The 21,597-nt window shown below is 42.9% G+C and overlaps 1 protein-coding gene across 4 annotated transcripts in view; it reads left to right on the top strand.

The window, feature by feature from the left end:
* Positions 1-21,061, top strand: part of Slc9c2 (solute carrier family 9 member C2 (putative)) — a 58,182-nt gene extending 37,121 nt beyond the window's left edge. For all 4 annotated transcript variants that reach the window (XM_048421557.3, XM_048421559.3, XM_048421556.3 and 1 more), the window contains 8 exons: positions 333-458; positions 3,945-4,043; positions 6,936-7,103; positions 8,372-8,503; positions 11,716-11,901; positions 14,186-14,267; positions 15,486-15,541; positions 20,508-21,061. In XM_048421557.3, coding sequence (XP_048277514.1) covers positions 333-458; positions 3,945-4,043; positions 6,936-7,103; positions 8,372-8,503; positions 11,716-11,901; positions 14,186-14,267; positions 15,486-15,541; positions 20,508-20,543 — 885 coding nt within the window. In that variant the 3' untranslated portion in view covers positions 20,544-21,061. The remainder of the gene's footprint in view (positions 1-332; positions 459-3,944; positions 4,044-6,935; positions 7,104-8,371; positions 8,504-11,715; positions 11,902-14,185; positions 14,268-15,485; positions 15,542-20,507) is intronic.
* The last annotated feature ends 536 nt before the right edge of the window (positions 21,062-21,597 follow it).

Below are 21,597 nucleotides of genomic sequence, written 5' to 3'. Positions count from 1 at the left end.
AGGGGACCCTCTCTCTCTCTCTCTCTCTCTCTCTCTCTCTCTCTCTCTCTCTGTGTGTGTGTGTGTGTGTGTGTGTGTGTGTGTGTAAGAGAGGGTAGGATGTAATAGTTGAGTTATAAAGATGAGAAGTTTGATCTGAGTTAATAAGTAAAAATAAGAGGAAGGTAATAGGAACAAAAGGGGTATAATACACATGGCAGTGGGGAGTGGGGGCTGTGAGTCAAAGTTCGTACAGCAGAAGCGTATTTAGTATTTAGATTTCCTTGGTTTTGACTTCATGCCCCTTTTTTGTCACAGAAACAATCACCATAATTTCCCATGTTCATTTTTAGGTACTTCTTACAAAAATAAAAGCCTTGAATAACTTTCCAATGGCAATCCCACCTCCAACCCCAGACAAATACCTGACCAACATTGTTTGGATGGAAAATAAAGATGTTCTCATTGAGTTCTTCAAGGTAATAATGTCTTCTGTTCTGGCTTGATGTAAACATTTCCCCTGCCCCAACCAATGACTAAAGAAATGCTTATCAGAAATATGATTTTAATTAAATTAAGCTTTTTTATTGAAGACATCAGAAATTCAATTTAAACAAGGAGAAAATGTTCTGAAGAATGTGGTTGCTTTAACAAGTGAAGAGCCATTTGGCTATCGTAGATTAATTTGCTATAGCAAAGTACCACAGACCAAGTGGCTTTCAAACAACAGAAACTTACTTCTCATGCTGGGCGGTGGTGGCGCACACCTTTAATCCTAGCACTTGGGAGGCAGAGGCAGGAGGATCCCTGTGAGTTTGAGGCCAGCCTGGTCTACAAGAGCTAGTTCCAGGACAGGCTCCAAACCTATAGAGAAACCCTGTCTCGAAAAACCAAAAAGAAAGAAAAAAAGAAAAAGAAAAGGAAAGAAACTTCTCACAATTCTGGAATCTGGGAAATCAGCTGAGAAATCTGAAATCAGGGCATGATCAGACTCTGGTAAGAGTCTGCGTCTGATCATAAATGATTGTCTTCTGATCCTATCTGACAGAAGGAGCAAGAGGGCTCTATGGCGCTTTTTTCATAAGGTCGCTAATCCCAAATTTGAGGACTTCACCCTTGTGACCGAAGCACTTCCCAAAGGCCCTGTCTCCTAAAAGCCTCAAGCTGGGGCCTGGGACTTCAGCATATGAATTCTAGGGAGACACAAATATTCAGTCTCAAACATTAGCCAACGTTGGGCAGGGTGGAAAGGCCTAACAGAAATTTGTGAACTTTTTTTTTCCTTTAATGCTTGTGTACAACAAATGGGTTCTCAAATTCTAGTTTTGTGCTTTGGTTCGGACTCTTGGGAAGTTCGGTTGGTGTAGCTTGTAGCAGCTGTCCAGAGGGAAGCCTTGTTGGCAGGATCTTCTGGGGGTGGTTTGGGAAATAAATGGCGTCTAATAAATGGGAGAGGGCTAGCCTGGGACTGGGAAGGGATTGGAAGGATGTGTGTCAAAGCTCGCATTCCCTGCAGGTTTTTTTGAAAGCAGAGTTTTAAGATAAAATTAGAATTTGGTTCCTTATAGGTAGTAATTTTCACGATGATTGACCGATCACCCAGCAGTTAACTAGAAACCATGGTAAAAAGGATGAGAAGATAACTCCACATGTTAAGGACTCACAAACATCTTAACGGGCAGCTGAGGCATGGTCTTTCTCCCCTCCACAGTTAGTCACACTGCTGCAGAGCTGGTGGGTTCCCCCCTCTGCCCACAGATGCCATGCACTGGTTAGGTGGCTCCTTACTTTCCTATTTTTGCCATGTAAGTCAGATTTCACCAGACTAAAACTCATACCAAGTTGGGAAATTGTGGTTGTCTTTTTAATCAGCAATAGCCCAGTACACTTGCCTGGGTTGACAAATCCGCATGGCAACAGCAGAAGCATCTCTCCTTGTAGATGGGTTCATTCTCACTGTCTGTCCTAGCTACAAGGAGCAAAAATTACAAAGCTAGCTTTCTCTACTGCTCCCTGTTTCCAACTCCCAACTGTTAGTTAATTACAATGGCAATTATCAGTCTGGGGAGATGGCTCAGTAGGTAAAGCATGTGCTGTGCCAGCGTGAGGACCTGAGTTCAGATCCCCAGAACCCACGTGAAGTTGGGTGTAGTAGCACATGTCTATAGTCCCAGTGTCCCACGGTGAGAGAGAAGGCAGAGTATGAAGCAGTAAACAATGAAAAAGAGAACTTGTCTCAAACATGGTAGAAGGTGAGGACCAAGACCTGGGACTGTCCTCTGCCCTCCATACATGTACTGTATGGACACACACACACACACACACACACACACACACTCACGAGAATAGTCTATAAAATAAGTGTAAAGAGGTTGGTAGAAAATCAAGGCTGAAATAATACATAAAACAAGTCATTAACCTTAGATCACTTGGATTTCTAATTATTGAATTGCCAGTGCTTGCACGCCATCACACAACTCAGAACCACATAAAGTGTGGGGTGAGAGCTGCTTTTCTTGGATCTCAGCTTCATGCTCTGAGATAGCCAGTATGGGTAATTTGGAAACCTGTTTATTGCATATATTTCTCAAATGATAACTGCCACCATAGTTTTCCTTCTAGAATCCCTTCACTTTTAAAAGCCCAAACGTTAAAAAGTTTAAAGTTTAAAGCCCAAACTCTTTTCTATACTCATGAGCGTCTTCACGACCTGGATCTGGACTTGGTTATGTTATGACTTTTGGAGGGAGGGGAGGGATTAAGCAGTTTTGCTTTTGTAGGCCTGTTCCTCCACAAAAATGTATAGAAAATTCTACTTTATATCTGTTGATGTTATTATAAAAATAAGGATATTATACTGGGAATATGGGAAAGTGTTTGCCATGGCAGGCATGTGGACCCAGATCTGAGTCCCTAGAATGCACGTAAAGCTGGACGTGGTCACACGCCTCTGTAGTCCCAGGGCTTATGGTGAGATGGAAGGCAACAGGAAAATTCCTGGAAGCTTGTGGCCAGGAAGCCGAGTGTACACAGTGTCTCAAGAGACCCTGTCTCAAACAAGGTGCAAGGCCAGGACAGACACCCAAGATTGTCTTCTGACTTCACACGCAAATACACACACAAACACATACACATACACGGACACACATTATACATATCAGCACACACATCACACACACCAAAAATGAATATATTAAAGCATTTTATTTATAAAAAACTTTATTGTCATTACTGTTTTAAAAGAATTTAAACATTTCTGTGAGTCCATAAAGTATGTAGAGCCCCAGATATCTACAATACTACTGATGCCTAGGGATTGCTAAGTCTGGTCTCTGTCCCTGCTTGAGATATACTTAATATTTTGCAGTTATCTCAACTGTATGCATTGTATTTGCTACTAGGTCTTTTCATGTGTATCTGCTATCTGCTGCTCTTCTTTCAGCATTCAGCTTAGCTATCCCCACCTTGCTGGTGAGGGTATCACACACAGCTGGGAAAAACCCTGTCTCCTCTCCTCACTGTCTCCAGTGCCGCGTTCCCGTCTCCAGTACCACGACCACTGCACTGTATCGACAACACTTGCCCCACCTAACTAAAAGACCTTCTGTGGCCCAGAGTGCACTGCCTGGCTTGACATTTGTGGCTCAAGCCCCAGTGAGGGTTAAGCACTTTCACATTTGTTCATTTACTCGGTCATCCCCTGATCATTTACTGGGTGCAAGTGTTATTTGCTGTGTTAAGAACTCACCATGAAGTCTTTGCTTGTTTGCCTGTGTTTTTAGTTCTCAAAATTGATGTGATATGTATATATATATATGTATACTATAACTAAGAATCCCAGAAGATGTTTTCCTTTTCTATGCTCTCTGAAAACTATTTTTAATTTTAAAACCTTATTTCGGTTTTGACAAGGGGTCTGTGAAATTTTAGGATTGAGCTTTCCCCTACTTTATTTTGCCATTCAGGAAAGAACTCGACTCACCTATTTTGACTATGGCGATATCATCTGTAGAGAAGGTGAAATGCCCCAAGGAATCTTCTTAATTATTTCAGGAATGGCAAGTGTAAGAGCAACTACTTTTTCTTCATTAAAAATGCATTTTGAATATACAGTTGTAACTTAGGGGTGAGTTCTGGAGCTGAAATTTTGAAATTGTACGTCTCTTCCACACGACACCCGTGGAGAGTAAGGATGGCGGCCGAGACAGAATCTTCACACTTAATACTCGAATGTGCTTCCCATTTTACAAAGTGCACTAAGAGTTGTTACTTACTCTTCACAACAAAGCTGGAGGAATTGGTGGTTTAGGATGTTCAGGCATGGAAACCAGTGAGCACTTGGACTCATTTACCTAAATGAGCATTCAGGCATAAGGGCTTGAATGCAGCTCCAAGTCTCACAGGTCAAGTTGGATGAAGATCAGAACAGAACTTTTCAGTTGATCAATGAGGAGACTTTTGTTTGAGGAGATAAAGATAGATAGATAGATAGATAGATAGATAGATAGATAGATAGATAGATAGATGTTGTCTGAGTTTCTGTCCTGCCTGGTTTCTGTCCTCCCACCAGGTCCCACAGCTGTTTAGCCCCAAAGAAATCACACAGAGGTCTATATTAATGATAAACTGATTGGACCATTAGCTCAGGCTTCTTATTAACTCTTATAACTTATATTGACCCATTATTCTTGTCTATGTTAGCCACATGGCTCAGTACCTTTTTCAGCGGGGCAGGTCACATCTTGCTTCTTCAGTGTCTGGGGAGAAATGGGCTTCCTCTTTCCCAGAATTCTCCTGTTCTCATTGACCTGCCTCTACTTCCTGTCTGGTTGTCCCACCTATACTTCCTGCCTGGCTACTGTCCAGTCAGCATTTTATTTCAAACATAATTGACAAAATATAGACAGTTGTCCCACACCAGATAGATAGATAGATAGATAGACAGACAGATAGAATATGAATTCTGTAGTGTGATGGCAGGCAAGAATCCTGTCTCTTCCTTCATACTGGTATCTTAGTATTTGACTACAGTGGTCAGGGTGGCTTATATACTGATCAGTTCCTAGTTCCCAGCTGATGATTTTATGTCACAAGCCTTTATCTTAGGGAAAAGAGTATATTTAGCTTCTGAATTTTAAAATGACTATTTCAGAACTTTCACACTAATGAAAAGAAGCTACTGTGAAAAAAGTAATATGAAGATAATGTAATACCAAGGATCTGATTCTAGGCAGTTTAGTTCGTTGATTGAACAGATTACTTTGTTACTATCCTGAGCAAGCACTGGATTGAAAAAACTGACAGAAATCTCAGCTCATTTGGAACTTATTTTCCAGTGGAAGGATAAAAGGAGAGGACACAGTATATAAAATAAGTTAAATATATACAATTTAGTATTGTAAAAGAAGTGTCCTAGGAATAAGGATTTCTAAGGAAACTTTCATGCCAGGGATGAAGATGCCCTCATAGAACCTCTGATGCAAAGAACAAGCAAACTCACCATCGCTTGCCTTTGCTCAACCATTTTTCTTCACTCTCGTATAGTTCAGGGTTCTGCCTAGGGAATCATGCTACCCACAGTGGCGGGTCAATTTAAAAAAATCCAGATAAGCCCTCACAGACAAGTCCATAGAAGAGCCTGGCTTAGATCATTCCTCATTGGAGACTCATCCCAGGTGATTCTAGGTTGTGGGAAGTTGACAGACTTTGTGTATATGTGTGTGTGTGTGTGTGTGTGTGTGTGTGTGTGTGTGTGTGTTTGGCAACAAAACTAGTGGCTATGAAGGGACAATGTGTTGGGTCGTTTGGATGGCACTCCCAGAATCTTACCTGTGGCTATCTGGTCTTGAAAATTTTTGTTTGTTTTGTTTGTTGAGAGAGGGTTTCTGTGTATAGATCTGGCTGTCCTGGAACTCTGGAGATCAGACTTGATTCTAATCCAGAGATCCACCAGCTTCTGTCTCCCAAGTGCAGGGACTATAGGACTGTGCCACCATTCTGTCTGTCTGTCTGTCTGTCTGTCTGTCTGTCTCTCCCTCTCTCTCCTTTCAAAGTATTAGTGTCTCTCACTGCCTATGAAGAAAACAACATAGCATAAAGAATGGGAAAAATAATTTATTGTAGCTTTGTACATAACTGGGGAGAGGAAAATTCTCAATCTCTTTATGCATTTCTCATGAAAATGAACAGAATGTAAACAAAAGCCAGGAAATATGCACATGGTGGCAGTTTTTCTTCTGACAGATGAATCTTTCTTCTGACACCAGGAATTCTGTGGGTGGCTCATTCTTACTCTCAGCCTGGAAATGAACTCTCTTTGGAGTAATGTTCAAGTCTAAACATGAAATTCATTTTTGTTTCTTTGTAAGCCTTCTACATATCCTAAAGGCAATTGTACACAGTATTTTTATTGTGATCCATCCCACAAAATCAAGCATAGAATTTTCCATCAACAGTGATATTTCAGTCCTCAAAAGTTTTCAGATTTTGAAGCATTTTAGATTTCAGTTAGCTTAGGTTAGGGCTCTCCAACCAGGAGTTAAAAGTGGTGGAGAAGGAAGAGGTTACTTTTAATTTTTATAAAAGTAGTCGAGAAAGGCAATGTGATTTGTTATTTAATTCTTATAAGAATCTTGTTTTTGTTTGTTTGTTTTGTTTTTCAGTGTTAAGGATTGAACTTGAGGTCTCAAACATGTTAGGCCAATGCTGGTACCCCTGAGCTACATTCCTTGGCCAACAACTTGACTTTTTATGTGAGAAAAACCTTTGCCTTGAAGTGTTAAAATACGGACTAAACCATGACTTTTGTGAAAGTCAACTCTTTCCTTAATTCTTGACACATCTCATTAAGAAAATCTTTGACTTGCTCTAGAACAATCATAAGAAAGAGTAGAAGCTATTGGAATACTCAAGGAATTAACATTTTTATTTCGCTTTTCATAATCTCTCCCCTACAGTTGCATAGCTCATCTCCCACCTTCGGGTTAGACTCAAACCCGTGGTCTGACAGATCGTCCAAGACCATGTTTACCGAGTACTATACCAGCGGAGACGTACTTGGTGAACTAAGCTGCTTGCTTAAGCGTGAAATTGCATATACTGCCGTCTGTGAAACTACTTTGCAGGTACAAAATAGTTCAGTTGTAGGTTATTAGTTAATTCTTAATAAGGAATGCCAGTATCTTTTCTCTAGTTGGGGTGTTATATTTTATTTGATCACATGATCAGCCGATGGTAGCAGTATGTACTAGCTCAGAAAAGAGAGACTTAATCTCTCACAAATGGATCTCTGCTGAGCTCTGCTGCATCCTGCCTGTGGATAAATTATTTAGTCTCCTCGAGTCTTGATTTCCTTCTTATTTAAGTCGAGAGGAATCCTGTCCTTCGATGTCAAGGAGATTAGATGATGTTATGGTCTGCAGTGTTACGCTGTGTGAATTGCACCATTCTGAAAGCAGCCTTCTGAAAGAATACTCATTTGTTTTCAAACTCCCTTCTTTTTGTTTACACTTGTCAAGTAACATGTTAGTTACTTGTTCAACAAAAAAGTGACTGAGATACCATTTGGTGTGGACAATCCCCCCCCCACAAAGATCTGCAGCTACTATTACAAATTGTTCTCAGTTTCCTAGGCTGGTAGGAGGAACAGAGTCTTAGGGGGATGTGGAGTAGCAGGAAGGAATGGTGCACTGTCAAATTGTACCGTGTTGCTTGTGGGAGAGGAGAGAAGGGATGTATTTAGGCAGATCTGAATGAGCTCATGACAATTCATTACGCCGGAGTTCCGGCAGAGAGGAAGGAGTTTGCTTCTGGAGAGGGACCCTGTAAGTCAGGAGCACTGTGGATGAACTGCGGTGAGAAACCCATTTCCCGAATCTCAGGCTCATGAGCCAGAATTTCAATGCAACTACTGAATGATGAATATCTGGGTATAAATTTTTTTTAAAAAGATTTGCTTTTTATTTTTAATCATGTGTAGGTGTGTATATGTGTGTGTGCAGGTGTGTGTATGTGAGTGAGTACAGGTTATAGCAGAGACCAGAGGCAGAGGATCCCCAGGAGCTTGAGTTGCAGATGGTTGTGAGTCACCTGACCTGGGTTCTGGGACCCAGACTTGGGTCCTCTGTAGAAAAGCCAGTGCTCTTAACTGCTGAGCCATCTTTACAGCCCCTCGGGGGCTACTTTTAAAGTGTATACCTTTCACTGGCCCCAGATTTTTATCACATTATATAATCTTTTCAAAACGCTAATTTTTTTTAAAAAACATTAGACTACCATATTGATGCTAGAGTATCCTAGAGTTGGTAGCTGGTTGTCTGAGGAGATGGTAACCATTCTGTTTAATGACTGATTATAATTTAGCTGTCTGTGTTCTGGTACCTTGTTATTTCAGGCTTTCTTCATCTCCTTGGAGGATTTATATGAAGGTTTTGATGTCTTCTGGCCATCTCTGGAATATAAAATTTGGCTCAAGCTTGCTATTGGTATTGCAAATCAGTATTTTGAACAAGTTATTGCTGGTGAGGTAAGTTATATGAAGAAAATGTAAATACATTTGTAGGCACTATTTTTTTTTAAATAAAGTACATTCCATATTTTTCAGACAAAGATAGAAAGAAAGGTGGTGCTTGATTTTTTAAAGTTGGTTTTAACAGCTGTCTCATCCTAAATCCCTGTGAGCCGTTGTCACAGTTAATTTTTCCAGGCTATCTGAAAGATCCTTCTAAAGGACAGAATTAGAAGCTTTTGAATAGGTAGATACCCCCAAAGCTGAACTTATCATCAATCCAATTGGAAGAACTTAATGAACAACCCTGGACACACATCTCTTAGGTTTACAGAACTTGTCGGTGAGCTTTTCCTCCAAAGTGTAGTGGTTCCAGTCTGCCCCTGGCCAGCGTCATCTGTAGTCTTGGGTTTGTAAGTGACTTAGTCTTTATTCTCACCCTTACTGTGAGTCAGAAGCTGAGGAGGTGACAGACCCGAAGCTCAAGGATTTTCGCATACTGTAACCATGGGTTAGAAACAGTGCGTCCTTCAAGCCAGTCAGGTTTTGTTTCCAAATGATAATTACTTTCAGGAAAACCTTGGTGGAAGAGTAAGGCGAGTAAGAGCCTTTTCCTTTTATGTTGCCTCTCCAGAGGAGTAAGACAATTGCTCGTCTAGAATGAGCTATTAAGACCAGGATGTTGAACTTTCTCAACAACAGGGCAGCTGTCCTTTATACTTACATGTTGATTCACAAGCCATGCAAATTCATGATGTAAATAAGAATGTTCCAATAGAAAATGTCAGGGACAATAATGTTTATTCACAACCCACTTAGCCATGCTATTGCTGTGATAAATATTCTGACAAAAGCAACAGCCAGGATTATTTGAGGGCACAGTTCAAGGGCACAGCCCGTACTGGCAGTGAAGTCAAGGTCGCAGGATGATGCCACTGTCACAGCACACCTGCCGTCAGGAAGTGGGGAAGGATGAATGTAGATTAGTGTTCAGCCTCCCTTCGCTACTCTGTGCCAGTTCAGGGTTCCCTGCCCAGAGAATGGTCCTGCCCACAGTGAAGATGGAGCTTTCTACATTAATTAACAGATCAAGATAATCCCTCATGGACACACCCAGAGGGCCACTTCCCAGGTGACTCAAGATTCTTTCAAATTGACAGCACTAACCATTACCTCTCCAGTCTTACTCCTCAAGGAATGTCTATTAGACCCCTCCACCCCATCAGATAAGTTCAGAACCTCATTTATTCTGCCTAGCAAAAATGCATTTCATTTTTTTCCCCAATAACTCAGTGGCTTTAAGAAGGGGAGGAGAGACTGTCCGAATCAAATAATGTAAATATAGAAAAAACAAATTTAGTACTTAGGGTATTATATCGCATCTTACACAACTTGAGAAACTTAATTGTGTCCTGACTATTAGGTGATGCTAAGGATCTCATAATTAGTTATTATTAACTCGTTAATGACATTGTGGTTATATAAGCAATCCTTTTAAAAACATCACTTTCAACTGAGGGTAGGAAGGTAGAAGCATGAGGATCAAGAACAAGAGGTCAAACTCAACTATACACCGAATCTGCTTTAAAACAAAGCCAAAAACAAAACAAATAAAAATTGTGTGTGAAAACCTGAAATGTGAAGGAAGCTGGAGTTTCTTTTAAAACACTAGCAACAACAGGAACAAAAAGAGAGAGCGATTGTGAGAAGATTTTAGGACTCTTTTCCTTCTGATAGCCCCAGGAAAGAGTTAACCAAATAAGACTTTTTAGCACCCCAGACATTCATGAATGCTCTTTACTTCTCACTCTGTTGAAATATTCTCGCATTTTCAAACCCTGATACCACACTTTTAGGTTCTTCCCCTCCACTTGTTGCAAAATTTTCCATAACCTATTTGCTAATTTTCTTACATTTTTGGTGACCTGGTTGAGATGATGCCCCCAGAAAATAAGCCCTTTGCTTGCCTGTCGGTGACTGACAACCAAAGGTTTCCCCGAAAGCAAGGCAAGCTTCTGCCGAAAGGAAACATCTCGTTCAGGCTTCCTTCCTTGGCTTGGACTTGGGTGCCTTTATCTTCACGTAGCATTCTGCCTATGTTCAAGTTGGTCTGCAAAGTTCCCCCACTCCTACATAACCTCATCTTGAAGGACCCCAACTCGATTTAACTACAGTTATACCGTTTTGCAGAGGTTCACAGATAACTAGCTCAGGACCTCCTGGAATGCTGAGCAAATAACAAGCTCCATTAAAGGCCTCCGCTGAGCAAAGATACCTGAGGTTAGAGTAAGGACAGCCTTATCAGGCTGCAAGACAGGGAATTTATGAACTGGCCATAGAAACAAAGAAAGAGAGAATTGCGAGTCCTGAGCCACGTATGAAGCGGGGCTCCCACGAGTCAGGAGCTGAGCAATCAGACATCTGGTCGCCAGCCAGGAAAGGGGAAGGCAGGATGAGAGGAACAATGAATCGCTGAGTATCCCCCCCATTGTTATCTAGGTTAAGAATTTACCACCCTGCATCTTGCTTCTGTAAACCTCGCTTTTTGCTCTCCTATAAAAATCCCTCACCCCCAACCTGGGGGCGCGCAAGTCCTCCGAGAGACTTTGCAGCCCCAGGTATCTGTGTAACCAATAAACCTCTTGCTGTTTGCATCCGGCTGCGTGTTTTCGACTGATCTTTGGGCATGGGGTCTCTCCTGAAGGAAGACGCCCATGGGAGTCTTTCAATCTTACCTGGCTGCAGAGACTCTACTCCCAAATAAAGTCATGTTCTGAGACACTGGGGCTTCCTCTAAACCTTTGGGGTACGAACTCAAGTCTATCCACAACAGCTGCTGTTCCATTCCAAAGTCTACATTTCTGATCCTTCCTGTATGGCCCAGATGGAATGCCTTGTTTGCCTTGATTTGGGGTTTTGTTAGTATTGCACATTCACCTGTCAAGTGAGACATTTGCTTGCTGCTAGAAGAAACCTTAAGCCTGGTTAAGCCTTGAAGTCCAGTAGCACATGGCTGACCACACAGTGAAGTTGATGGCTCGTTCATCAGACAGGGAAACCAAATTCAGGGACATTTGCAAAAGCCATGCTAAACGTTAGATATATTCTGTCAATTCCAGAATCTACGTGCATTCTGACATCCTCAGGGAACTCAGACCAGGGCACCTGTTTCCTTCTTGATAGCATGTATTCCTCTGTTTGATTTATAGAGAATTATGATTTTCTTATAGGATTTAAAGTTTCAGAAGTGTGTGGTGTCCAATCACGCATATGTGGAGACTCTGTCAAGCTATAATGAAATGATTCTTAATCATGTGATCATGAAAATTGTTATTCTTGTGTACGGCAATGTAATTAATAGCAAGACGGAAGAATCGCATGTTGCACCCAGCATTATTCCTAAGTCCTGGGAGCAGGTAAGGAATATAATTTCTAAAGAGCCATTTGCTTTACATGGTGCTCCATAAGGAGCTTTAAAACTCAGATGACAACAGTTAATTGTGTGCTTAAAATAGCTAGTCATTAAAACAGCAAAGTTTGGAGCCAGGATTTAACAGTAGACCGGTACCTACTGGATGCAGGAGCCAAGCAAGCTGCCCAATTGTTTTGACCTTTGGCTTGCTACTTAATGTAATGAGGATGCAGGCAGCAGCCATGTTGTTTGTGGTATAATGATGAATATGCTGGCCTGCCCAGTCACCTGGGTACCCTGTTTCTTTAAGAGACAAGCTCTGCCCACTTCCAATCTTATCTCTTGCCTTCTCTCTTCCTCTTTCTCTCTTCGTCCGTCCCTTCTTCTAGAGGTAGTCTCCGCCATCTTCTCCTCCTCCTTGCCTCTTTCCTCTCTTTCTCTGTCCCTCTAGCTCTTCCTCCTTTCTCCCCTCCATAACTCCTTATCCTTATACCTGCACAATACCCACTAAATAAACTCTATACCCAAGCTCTCTCTCTCTCTGCATGGCATATCTGTCTGTTTCCCACTCTCCACGGCCCCTCCCACCGGGTCCTGTGCCATAAATTCTAACAGTTAGCCTAGTGTGAGGACTAGATGAGATAATTCGGAATTTAGAGACCTTAGTTCGATCACTGGTCCTCTCTTAGCATTCTGGGAAGCCAATGAGAAGGCTGGTCTTAAATCGTTGATCTTTGGTGTAGGTGTAACAGGAATCCATGGCTTGCTGGTCATTCTCTTCTTTCTAAATGAGGTATTCTAGTTTGGTTATAAGTAAAGTAGATGGTCATTCCCTTCTCTCTAAATGAGGTATTCTAGTCTGGTTATAAGTAAAGTAGACACTTTTGCTTTGGCTTCTACAAATAGGCAAAAGACAATTTTTTTCCTGGCCTAATATTTCTTTGAAACAACATGGAAGGGGATTTCGAAGTAAAAGGATAGGGCTTGCCTGGGTTTGTATGGTGTGTGTTGGAGTCCCAGCAGTTTGGCTGAGAGAGATGTTAGTGAGTTGTAGGCCAGCCTAGGCTACATAATGAGCCCCTAGTGTGAGAGGTCCTTCTTTCTTTCTGATTTTTGAGACAGGGTTTCTCCATAGCTTTTGGTTTCTGTCCTGGAACTAGCTCTTGTAGACCAGGCTGGCTTTGAACTCACAAAGATCTGCCTGCCTCTGCCTCCCAAGTGCTGGGATTAAAGGCGTGCGCCACCACTGCCCAACTAGGTCCTTCTTTCTGTATGTTGCTTTTATCTGCTAATGAATGTTGCCTCCGCACTTTTCTGTGAACACCTGAACCTCGAAACAGGCGCGCGCTTTCCCGAACCGAGCCCACGAGAACGGATTAATATCCTAAAGGATTAAAACAGACACACACACACGCAAGAGACCGGGCTCATTCACCAAAGAGCAAGTGGCAAATGCCAACTTTATTAAGCATAAGTCGGGTATATATACTGTGGGGCAGAAAGACACCAGCCCCCCATCAGGAACAGGGAAAGAGAAAAATCAGGCGACCGCACCCAAGGTCGGAGAGCAGCTAATCAGAGAAAGAGGAAGCCAGGTGGCTGTGCTCAGGGTCAGAGAGCAGCTGACCTGGGAACCTTGCCTGCAGCGAGAACCTTGCTTGCAGGTGGAATTACCACAGGTGGAATTACCATAATAGAAGAGGGAGAGTTCTCTCAAAGCTATACCCTGGGCCGTGGAGCAGAGGAACCAGGGAACCAGAGGTTAAACAGCCCTGCATATCGCCAAGATCAAAAGGGAAAAAGACCTGTGTACCTACAAATGAATAAAGAAACTGCCTTGGCCTGTTGATAGGGCAGAACTTAGGTTGTCAGGGAAGACAGACTGAATGCTGGGAGAAAGAAGGACCTCCCAGTCTGATGGAGAAGGCCTGCCTGTTTGTTCCTGACCGCCTGGCTATCTTACACCTGAAATAATCACACAGAAACTGTATTAGTTAAATCATTGCTTGACCCATTAGCTCTAACTTCTTATTGGCTAACTCTTACAAGCCCCTGTCTCAGAAGACAAGGAAACAGACAGACAGACAGGCAGACAGACATGCACGCTCGCGAGCGCACGCGCGCACACACACACACACACACACACACACACACACACACACACACACGGCTTAGGAGACATAGTGCTAAGTTTCAACTTGTTTCTTGCATTCTTTACAAAGACAGTTGGGAAGCAGCCCTTGGGAATCGATGTTCTTTTGACTAATTTTTGTTTCTTTTGCCTTTAGATCCAGGGAATTTCAGATGTAAGCAAGCTTCTGATAATCCTGACATCTGAGCCTGTCAATGATACAGCTCCCACTGCCATGGGTAAGGGATGATAACCTTTTAGTGGTGAGAAAACTACCCTGAAGCATTTGGACAAATGTCAAAGTCTTTTAATTCTCTAGGGCCCATGCTGGCTGCCACTTTGCTTTTGGGAGGGTACCTATCAGCCACTAAAATCCACGTGGCTCTTGCTTCTTCTCTGTCCTTCCCTGCATACACCTTGATAACAAACAACCGGCCCTGATAGGGTGGGACAACAAAGTGCTATTGGGGTGCTATTAAAATGGGGAGAAGAGCTACTCTCACAGTGGGGTCAAAGGCGGAGAGCTGGTGTGTTCCCAGCAACTGAAGGGCATATGAAATCTGACCCACCTTCTTTGAGTATTACAAACTGTACAAGTGGATTGGATTGCTCTGGTTACACTTTGGAGGTCATTAAGTAATGGAAGTCAATAGATGGCAATTCTCCATCAAGTTGCTGAGCACTGATTTCACAGAGAAGAGGAGGTAGGAAGGCTTTGTTCTGGGGAAACGTACTCAAGGACTTCATCCTGTGCTCATTGTCCTTGCCTTGCTGGGCTCTGTGTCAACACCATCCCACCTGTCCCAGCTTGAATACAGAATCAGCCTTGAAACGTAACTGAGCGTTACAGAGCCTGAGACCATGCAATTCTTAATGAGTTGCTATTTTGAGAGTAGTTCTCTCCTGCCTCAGGCTCTCTGGAGGGTCCTGGACAAAGGGAGCGCAGTCATTAGTATTCTCTGGTGGGTTTGAGACACAACTCACAAATGGTTAAGACCAGGTCTCAGCCCAGTTCTTTGAGTTGGGACCCTGACACATATTTTGCTTTGAAAAATTTCAAGGAGTTGCCATGGGAAAACATGTAGAAGTTTCACATTTACAAATGTAGATTTTGAGGTCTTCATCAAAAAAAAAAGAAAGAAAGAAAGAAAAGAAAAGAAAAAAAGAAAGAAAGAAAAAAAGGTCTACCAGTATGCAGCCCTCACTCCCACATGTAGCAAGAGTCAGTGAGACATCAACTGATTTGTGTAGGGGAGCAGGCCTTCCTCTGCAGAGAGCCCACACTGTACGTTCTAGGCTGTATACAGGCTGCTTTGTTTGATGGAACCTGCTTACCAGCCTGGATGTTAGACCTTGAGGAGCAAAGGAAGAAACGAGATGGGCGGGGGAGGGTAAGATTTGTGAAGAGAGCAATACTCCTAACTGTTTTTTTTTTTTTTAAATTCTGTTCACCTCAGTCAGTGGTGGTCTTCGAACGACCAAGAAAGACTATAACTGGAAGAGAAAAGATGAGGTAATAAATTGGGCACTTGAAATAGTTTTTTTTCTTTTTTTGGGGGGAGGGATTTTTTTCAAGACAGGGTTTCTGTGTGTAGCTTTTTTTGGACCCTGTTCTGGAACTCACTCTGTAGACCAGGTTGGTCTTGAACTCACAGAGATCTGCCTGCCTCTGCCTCCCATGTGCTGGGATTAAAGGTGTGCGCCACCACAGCCTGGTGGAACAGATTTTTCTCATTGTGAATATCAATTTACATAGCTAAAATAAATGGCACAAGTCAGGCTTGGTGTCATGCACCTATGGAAGGGACAAGTATCATCTCAGGATCCCTAAAACCAAGTTCTCTTCACAAAGATTTATTTGCCCCAGAGGCACAGAGGGCAGGGATAAGGAACGGGAACAAGGGAGAGGGGGCAGGATGTTTGTCCTTGAGGAACAAAGGACTGTCCCTGGATAGAGAGGAGACAGGTGTGGCCCATAGGCAAATGGTGGTTTATAAAGGTACAAAGGAAATCCCGTGTTAGCATGAGGTGTTTAATTTTAATTGGGCATGTTAATTGGGTAAGCCAAAGGGGGTTTTTGATTGCTGGACTTCAATACTTTGATAACTGGACCTTGGTAGTCAGCCTCAGGAAGAGGAAGTGGCCAAATAAGGGAGCATGCCTTGGTGGCTGGTGTTAGGAATATAACCTAACAGTTTTCAGCAAGGCAAAGGGAATGGAGAGAAGGGTAAGGCCTGCCAGAGCTGTGTCCAACACACTCCAACTGGCCAGAGTCCCTTCTCCTATAATCCCAGCACTTGGGACCTGGAGCTTAAGTCATTCTTAGCTACCTAGCAAGACTGAGGGCAGGTTAAGCTGTATGAGACCCCGTCTCTAAGCAAATACATAAATATTCAGTGAGATGAAAGAGCAAAATGCAGCAGCAGGAAAAGATGGCTTGTTACAGCTCACTAAACTGGACTAATTGAGACAAAGCTAACAGTATTACCTGAAAACTAAAGTCAGGGACCTTTGTTTTGAATTGTGTAACTTTGAAGGCTGGTAAAACGACTCAGTGGCCTGTGCGCTTCCCTATAAGCCCGAGGACCGAAGTTGGATCCCAGTCTTCATGTAAAAGCGTGGCAGCACAACTGAGCTGTGACTTGAGGGTAGAGAGGGTAGTGAATTGTGGGGCTCACTGGCCAGCTGCTCTAAAAAGGTGGATCTCTGAGTTCAAGACTAGCCTGGTCTACAGCGTGAGTTCCAGGACAACCAAGGCTACATACACAGAGAAACCCTGGCTTGAAAACCAAAAATACAAAACAAACAAAACCAAAAAATTACAAGGAAAGAAAGAAAAGAAAAGAAAAAAATAAAAAGTGCAAAAAGCAAAGACATAATAGGGGAGACATGTGAGGGCATCATCTTTCCTTACCCCTCCAGGCACACATGTAGTGGAGTGCACCTGTGCACACGTGTGCACATCCAAACACTGAAATGTGTAATGGACACACGCACCCAGGCTTCCTCTCCTCATTCTCCTTCCTTGGTAATAATTCAGAACCTAAGGATCTGTGTGATGAGGAGGGACATTCATCAAGTTCAGACTTAAGTATTGCTGTCTGAGCGTCCATGCTTCTCCCTTTCAGAATGTGCTAGCTGGGTGGTTGGACAACTGAGCTGGGGGAAGTCACAGTTCGATCACAGGCGGCTTCCTAGAGTATCAACCAAATTAACTGTTAGTTTACTTGAGCTAAGAACTTTATATTAACCATTATTGAATAGGATGGCAAATTTATTTGGACCTTAAAAAAATAAAACCAGAAACTTTAAAAAGTATTATTTTATTTAGTTAAAATATCTTTGCTTTATTTCTGCCCCCTCTTTTCCTTCTAACACCTTTCATGGTCCCCTTTCCTTTAAAATTCATGGCCTCTTATTTTGTAATCATATTTTGTTCACATATATGTATGTGTAAATAGACATACACGTGCAACCTGAAGAGTCCACTTAGTGTTGCTTCTATGTGTATTTTTTGAGGGGGCTGACCACTTGGCAATCAAATAACCATTAGGGTATTCCCCTCCAGGCGGGGTTAATTCTCCTCCCTCACCAGTCTCTCATCACCTGTAGACCTTCATCCTTCATCGAGGGCTGTTTTCTCCAACCCACAGGGCCATGTTAACTGCAGTCATTGCTCAGGTCTTGTTAGGCAGCCAGATTGCTGGGATTTCATGAATGTAGGACACAATCTTGCAGCACATTTCCCGTTCCTCTGGTTCTGACCATCTCTGTCCCCCACCTCCTGTGATGCTCCCTGAGCCTTGGCTAGAAGGGCTGCCTTGCAGATGTGTCCCCTGGGGCCGGGCACCCCACAGTCAGTTGTTCTCTGCATTTTGACTAGCTGTGGCTCTCTGTGACGGTCTCTGCCTGCTACAGAAGAAGCTTCGTTGATGAAGGGGAGAGCTATGCTTAGCTGTGGCTGTAAGGATGAGTATTTAAAGTGCGGTTGGCCATTAAACTGGCTTAGGAAATGGGCAGTAGTAGGCTTTCCTCTGAGGTGGCTGACCTCACTAGCCACATGGAGATGGCTAGGTTTACACCATCAGACATGAGTTCCCCCCTATCTAGTGGGCCTCAAATACAACTAGACAGCTGCTAGTTGCAATCAATTCATAAAGGCCATTATTACACTTTCAGGGCTACCCTTCAGTGTTGATCACTGCTGCGGTTCCCAGATATCACAGTAAAAACCAGAAAGTTTGAAACACGTTTTCAAAGCCAGGTGTAGTTTTGTTTTCGCTTTTCTTGCTCTCTTCAGCTGCCAGAACTGATGTGGAGAAATCTGAACAATGCTGGAAGCCATGCCTAGACCTGGGAAAACAAGGGACTCGTTACCCTGGGCCAGAACAGAGTAGGAGCCCAGGTGGCAGAACTGTCTGTGTGCCCAGGATGATAGGGTCTCTCTTCAGCCCTCAGTAGCTCTTTTGAAGCAATGCCTACCTCTGGGTGGGGTGCATGAGCAGATCTCACAGGGTGACAGGGTAAAGGAGTGATGGTGCTAAGGACAGGCCTCGGGGGCTTTCAGTAACATCCCTCATTTTGATTTCTAATGGCTAGATACCAGGTCACCCTAAAAAAGCTGTCCTCTAAGCAAAAGTGATACATACACATGTGCACACAGACATGCAAGCGGCAACACATATGACACATACACACACATGGTACGCACACCTGATACATGTGATACACCCATATATGATGATTTTCTCTCTCCCTCCCTCTCTCTCTCTCTCCATACTTAAGGAGATGTCCATGAGGCTGTTCTAAGAGAAAATTTAGTCCTATTACCTACATTTACTATCAAGGTGATAAGAAGTGTGCTTGTCAGAAGAAATGGAAGCTGCCCCGATCAAGCATGGGCAATAGTTCCTTTAAAATAGAACAACTCAGCTCTTTTTAGGTGGCTTGTCAAGGGTCATCCTTTGCTTGCCTTTAAAGGTACCTCATTTCATAGGTGGAGATCCTGAGAACCAAACATCTAGGCTCCTCACTTGTTACTCTTGCTTCCCGGTGTCATCACTACCTCCGTTATTTGCAGGGCGGGGCAACTGAATGAACCCAGGGCCTAAATGCATGCTAGTACCAGTGCACCTGCCAGGGCAGAGTATCACTGAGTCATAGTCCCGACCCACAGGCCCCATTGTAACATGAAGGCTGGCTTGTCATGGGGAATTTTTGAAAAAGTTTTCACTTCCACAATTTATGGAAAAAGTTCCCAGTGACTGTGTAATCAGTCATAAAGTTAACTAGAATTTAAATTTCATTACCCTTCTTTTTCCTTAAGCACGCTTTTGATAGTTGAATTAATGTAATATCAATTGCTAATTAAATCAATGCAATATCTCTTTTTTTAAATAAATAAATATTTATTTATTTATCTATTATGTATGCAATATTCTGTCTGCATGTATGCCTGGAGGCCAGAAGAGGGCACGAGACCTCATTACAGATGGTTGTGAGCCACCATGTGGTTGCTGGGAATTGAACTCAGGACCTTTGGAAGAGCAGGCAATGCTCTTAACCTCTGAGCCATCTCTCCAGCCCTCATGCAGTATCTCTTTACAGTATAGAAATACACACGTGGGCTGGACAGATGGCTCTGTGGTTAAGAGTATTTGCTGCTCCTGCAGTGGACCCAAGTTTGGCTCTCAGCACCCACATGGAGGTTCACAGCCATCTGGAATTCCAGTTCCAGGGAATCCAGGTTCTACAGGCACTAGGCACACACGTGGTGCACATACATACATGTTGCGGGATATTCGACAGCACTGTGAACCCCGAGTTTGCATTTGTGTTAATTGAATAAAATCAGCCTTGGGTCAGGGGCTGAGTTAGCAACTAATTGACAGAAAGTAATCATATTTCTGGAAGACATAGAGAGACAGGCAGTAGTAGGGAGGGGCTTTGAGTGACATGGAGTTTTTTTTGTTTGGTAGAGGGAAGGATATTCCCTTTCGGAGACACCAGCAAAGAGGGAAGGTCAGCAAGTTGCTACTCAACCTCTCTGAGCTAGCAGGTTTTCACCCCAGCTTCTGACTCCCAAGTCTTATTGATAAGTAGAGTGATAGAGATTTAATTGAAAGCTATGTTTAATTAAAAGCACCAACAGAGCCAGTGCCTGTGGGAACAGAATTCCCGCCAGGCCCTGGCCTAAGTGGCCAGGCCTCTGCCAGAGACGCAGGAATGACTGGCTGAACAGCAGTCAAAGTGTGGCCTCTGTGCAGGTAAGACACTGAGGCATATAAAGTAAAAATAAACAAACAAATAAAAATTATAAACATGCATGTTAATTGTATTGTAACTTAGAGACTTTAGTATGTAAGCTCTTTTAAGGAAAAATAAGATAGAAACCTTCTAGCATTTTTTGATTCCATTTAATTGGTAAGAATCTTTTCCTGAAGTGTTCATAGTCTAATGTTTTTGCCTTTCTTTTGCAGTTTGAAGGTGGCCATCTCTTTAGGAAGACAAATTAGCAAGGCCATTATGATGTGTGGAGTCAGCTAACGGTGGAGCTGACACCCCTGACACCTGGCACAAACAATGTTGACTTAGCGGCTGCTCGAACTGTCTGCTGCTGCATTCATTTCAGAAGCAATCAGTGGGTGACCACAGACACTTCAGATCGTGAATAGCTGCTTTATACTTGAGATACTCAATATTCTTCAGGGTAATATAAAATTCTTTAAAACGGAGGGAAGGAAACCCTTCCCTAGTTTAGTGCAAACGGTAACAGAGTTGGCAAATGAGGTGTGCAATTAATGTGGTAGTCTGAAGCACAACTCTCATGCAATGCCATAACGGATGCCTCTCTGACACTTTGTATCTTCCCTCTCTAATTTAGTATGTGCTGAAAAGTGGGAAAATAGTCCACAGTCTTGGTTACTGAGAGCAAAGTTTAGGACAAATCCACATCCTTACATTTCATAGTCCTGCTTGATGTAACTTCCCATTTTCTTTTTAAAAGTCAAATAAAGTTGAATGTTACGGTCAATGAATAACTTTTTGGAATCCATTATTTCTTATCATTTCAACAAGATTGAGAATATATAATAGTTTTGGGAGAATCATAATACAGGTGAGAATAGAAAAAAATGTATGGGAGAAGTTGAGCTTTCAAACTTCTCAGGTCAGGTCCTGAGTGGCCTTCACTGTCAGGAAATGCCAGGTGTGACTGCACACTACAGAATCCTAACTGCACTGACAACATGGGTTCACATTCTGATGTGACATGCCTGGAAATAGGTGGAGCACATGGTGCTGCCTCTTGACAGTGTCATGGGCCAAGTCCCTCCTAGTGTCCCACTCCCTCACCGTGGCCCTGGCCCCCCATGTCAGCGAAACACCTCTGAAGAACTTTGATTCTGATGGAAAGCTGCTTAGTTTGAGTAGTCAGTTTGTCACAACGTAAAATTTACCTGAAGAGCCTCTGCTAAGAAATTACCTAGACCGGGGGCCTGTGGACATGTTTGTGGTGGGGATTGTCCTGACTGTCAATGTAGGAAAATCCAGCCTGTTGTGTGTGTGTGG

This window comes from Myodes glareolus, chromosome 5, assembly GCF_982192425.1.
Source record: "Myodes glareolus chromosome 5, mMyoGla1.1, whole genome shotgun sequence".
Lineage (NCBI taxonomy): Eukaryota > Metazoa > Chordata > Mammalia > Rodentia > Cricetidae > Myodes > Myodes glareolus.
This window is presented reverse-complemented; position numbering and strand designations above follow the sequence as displayed.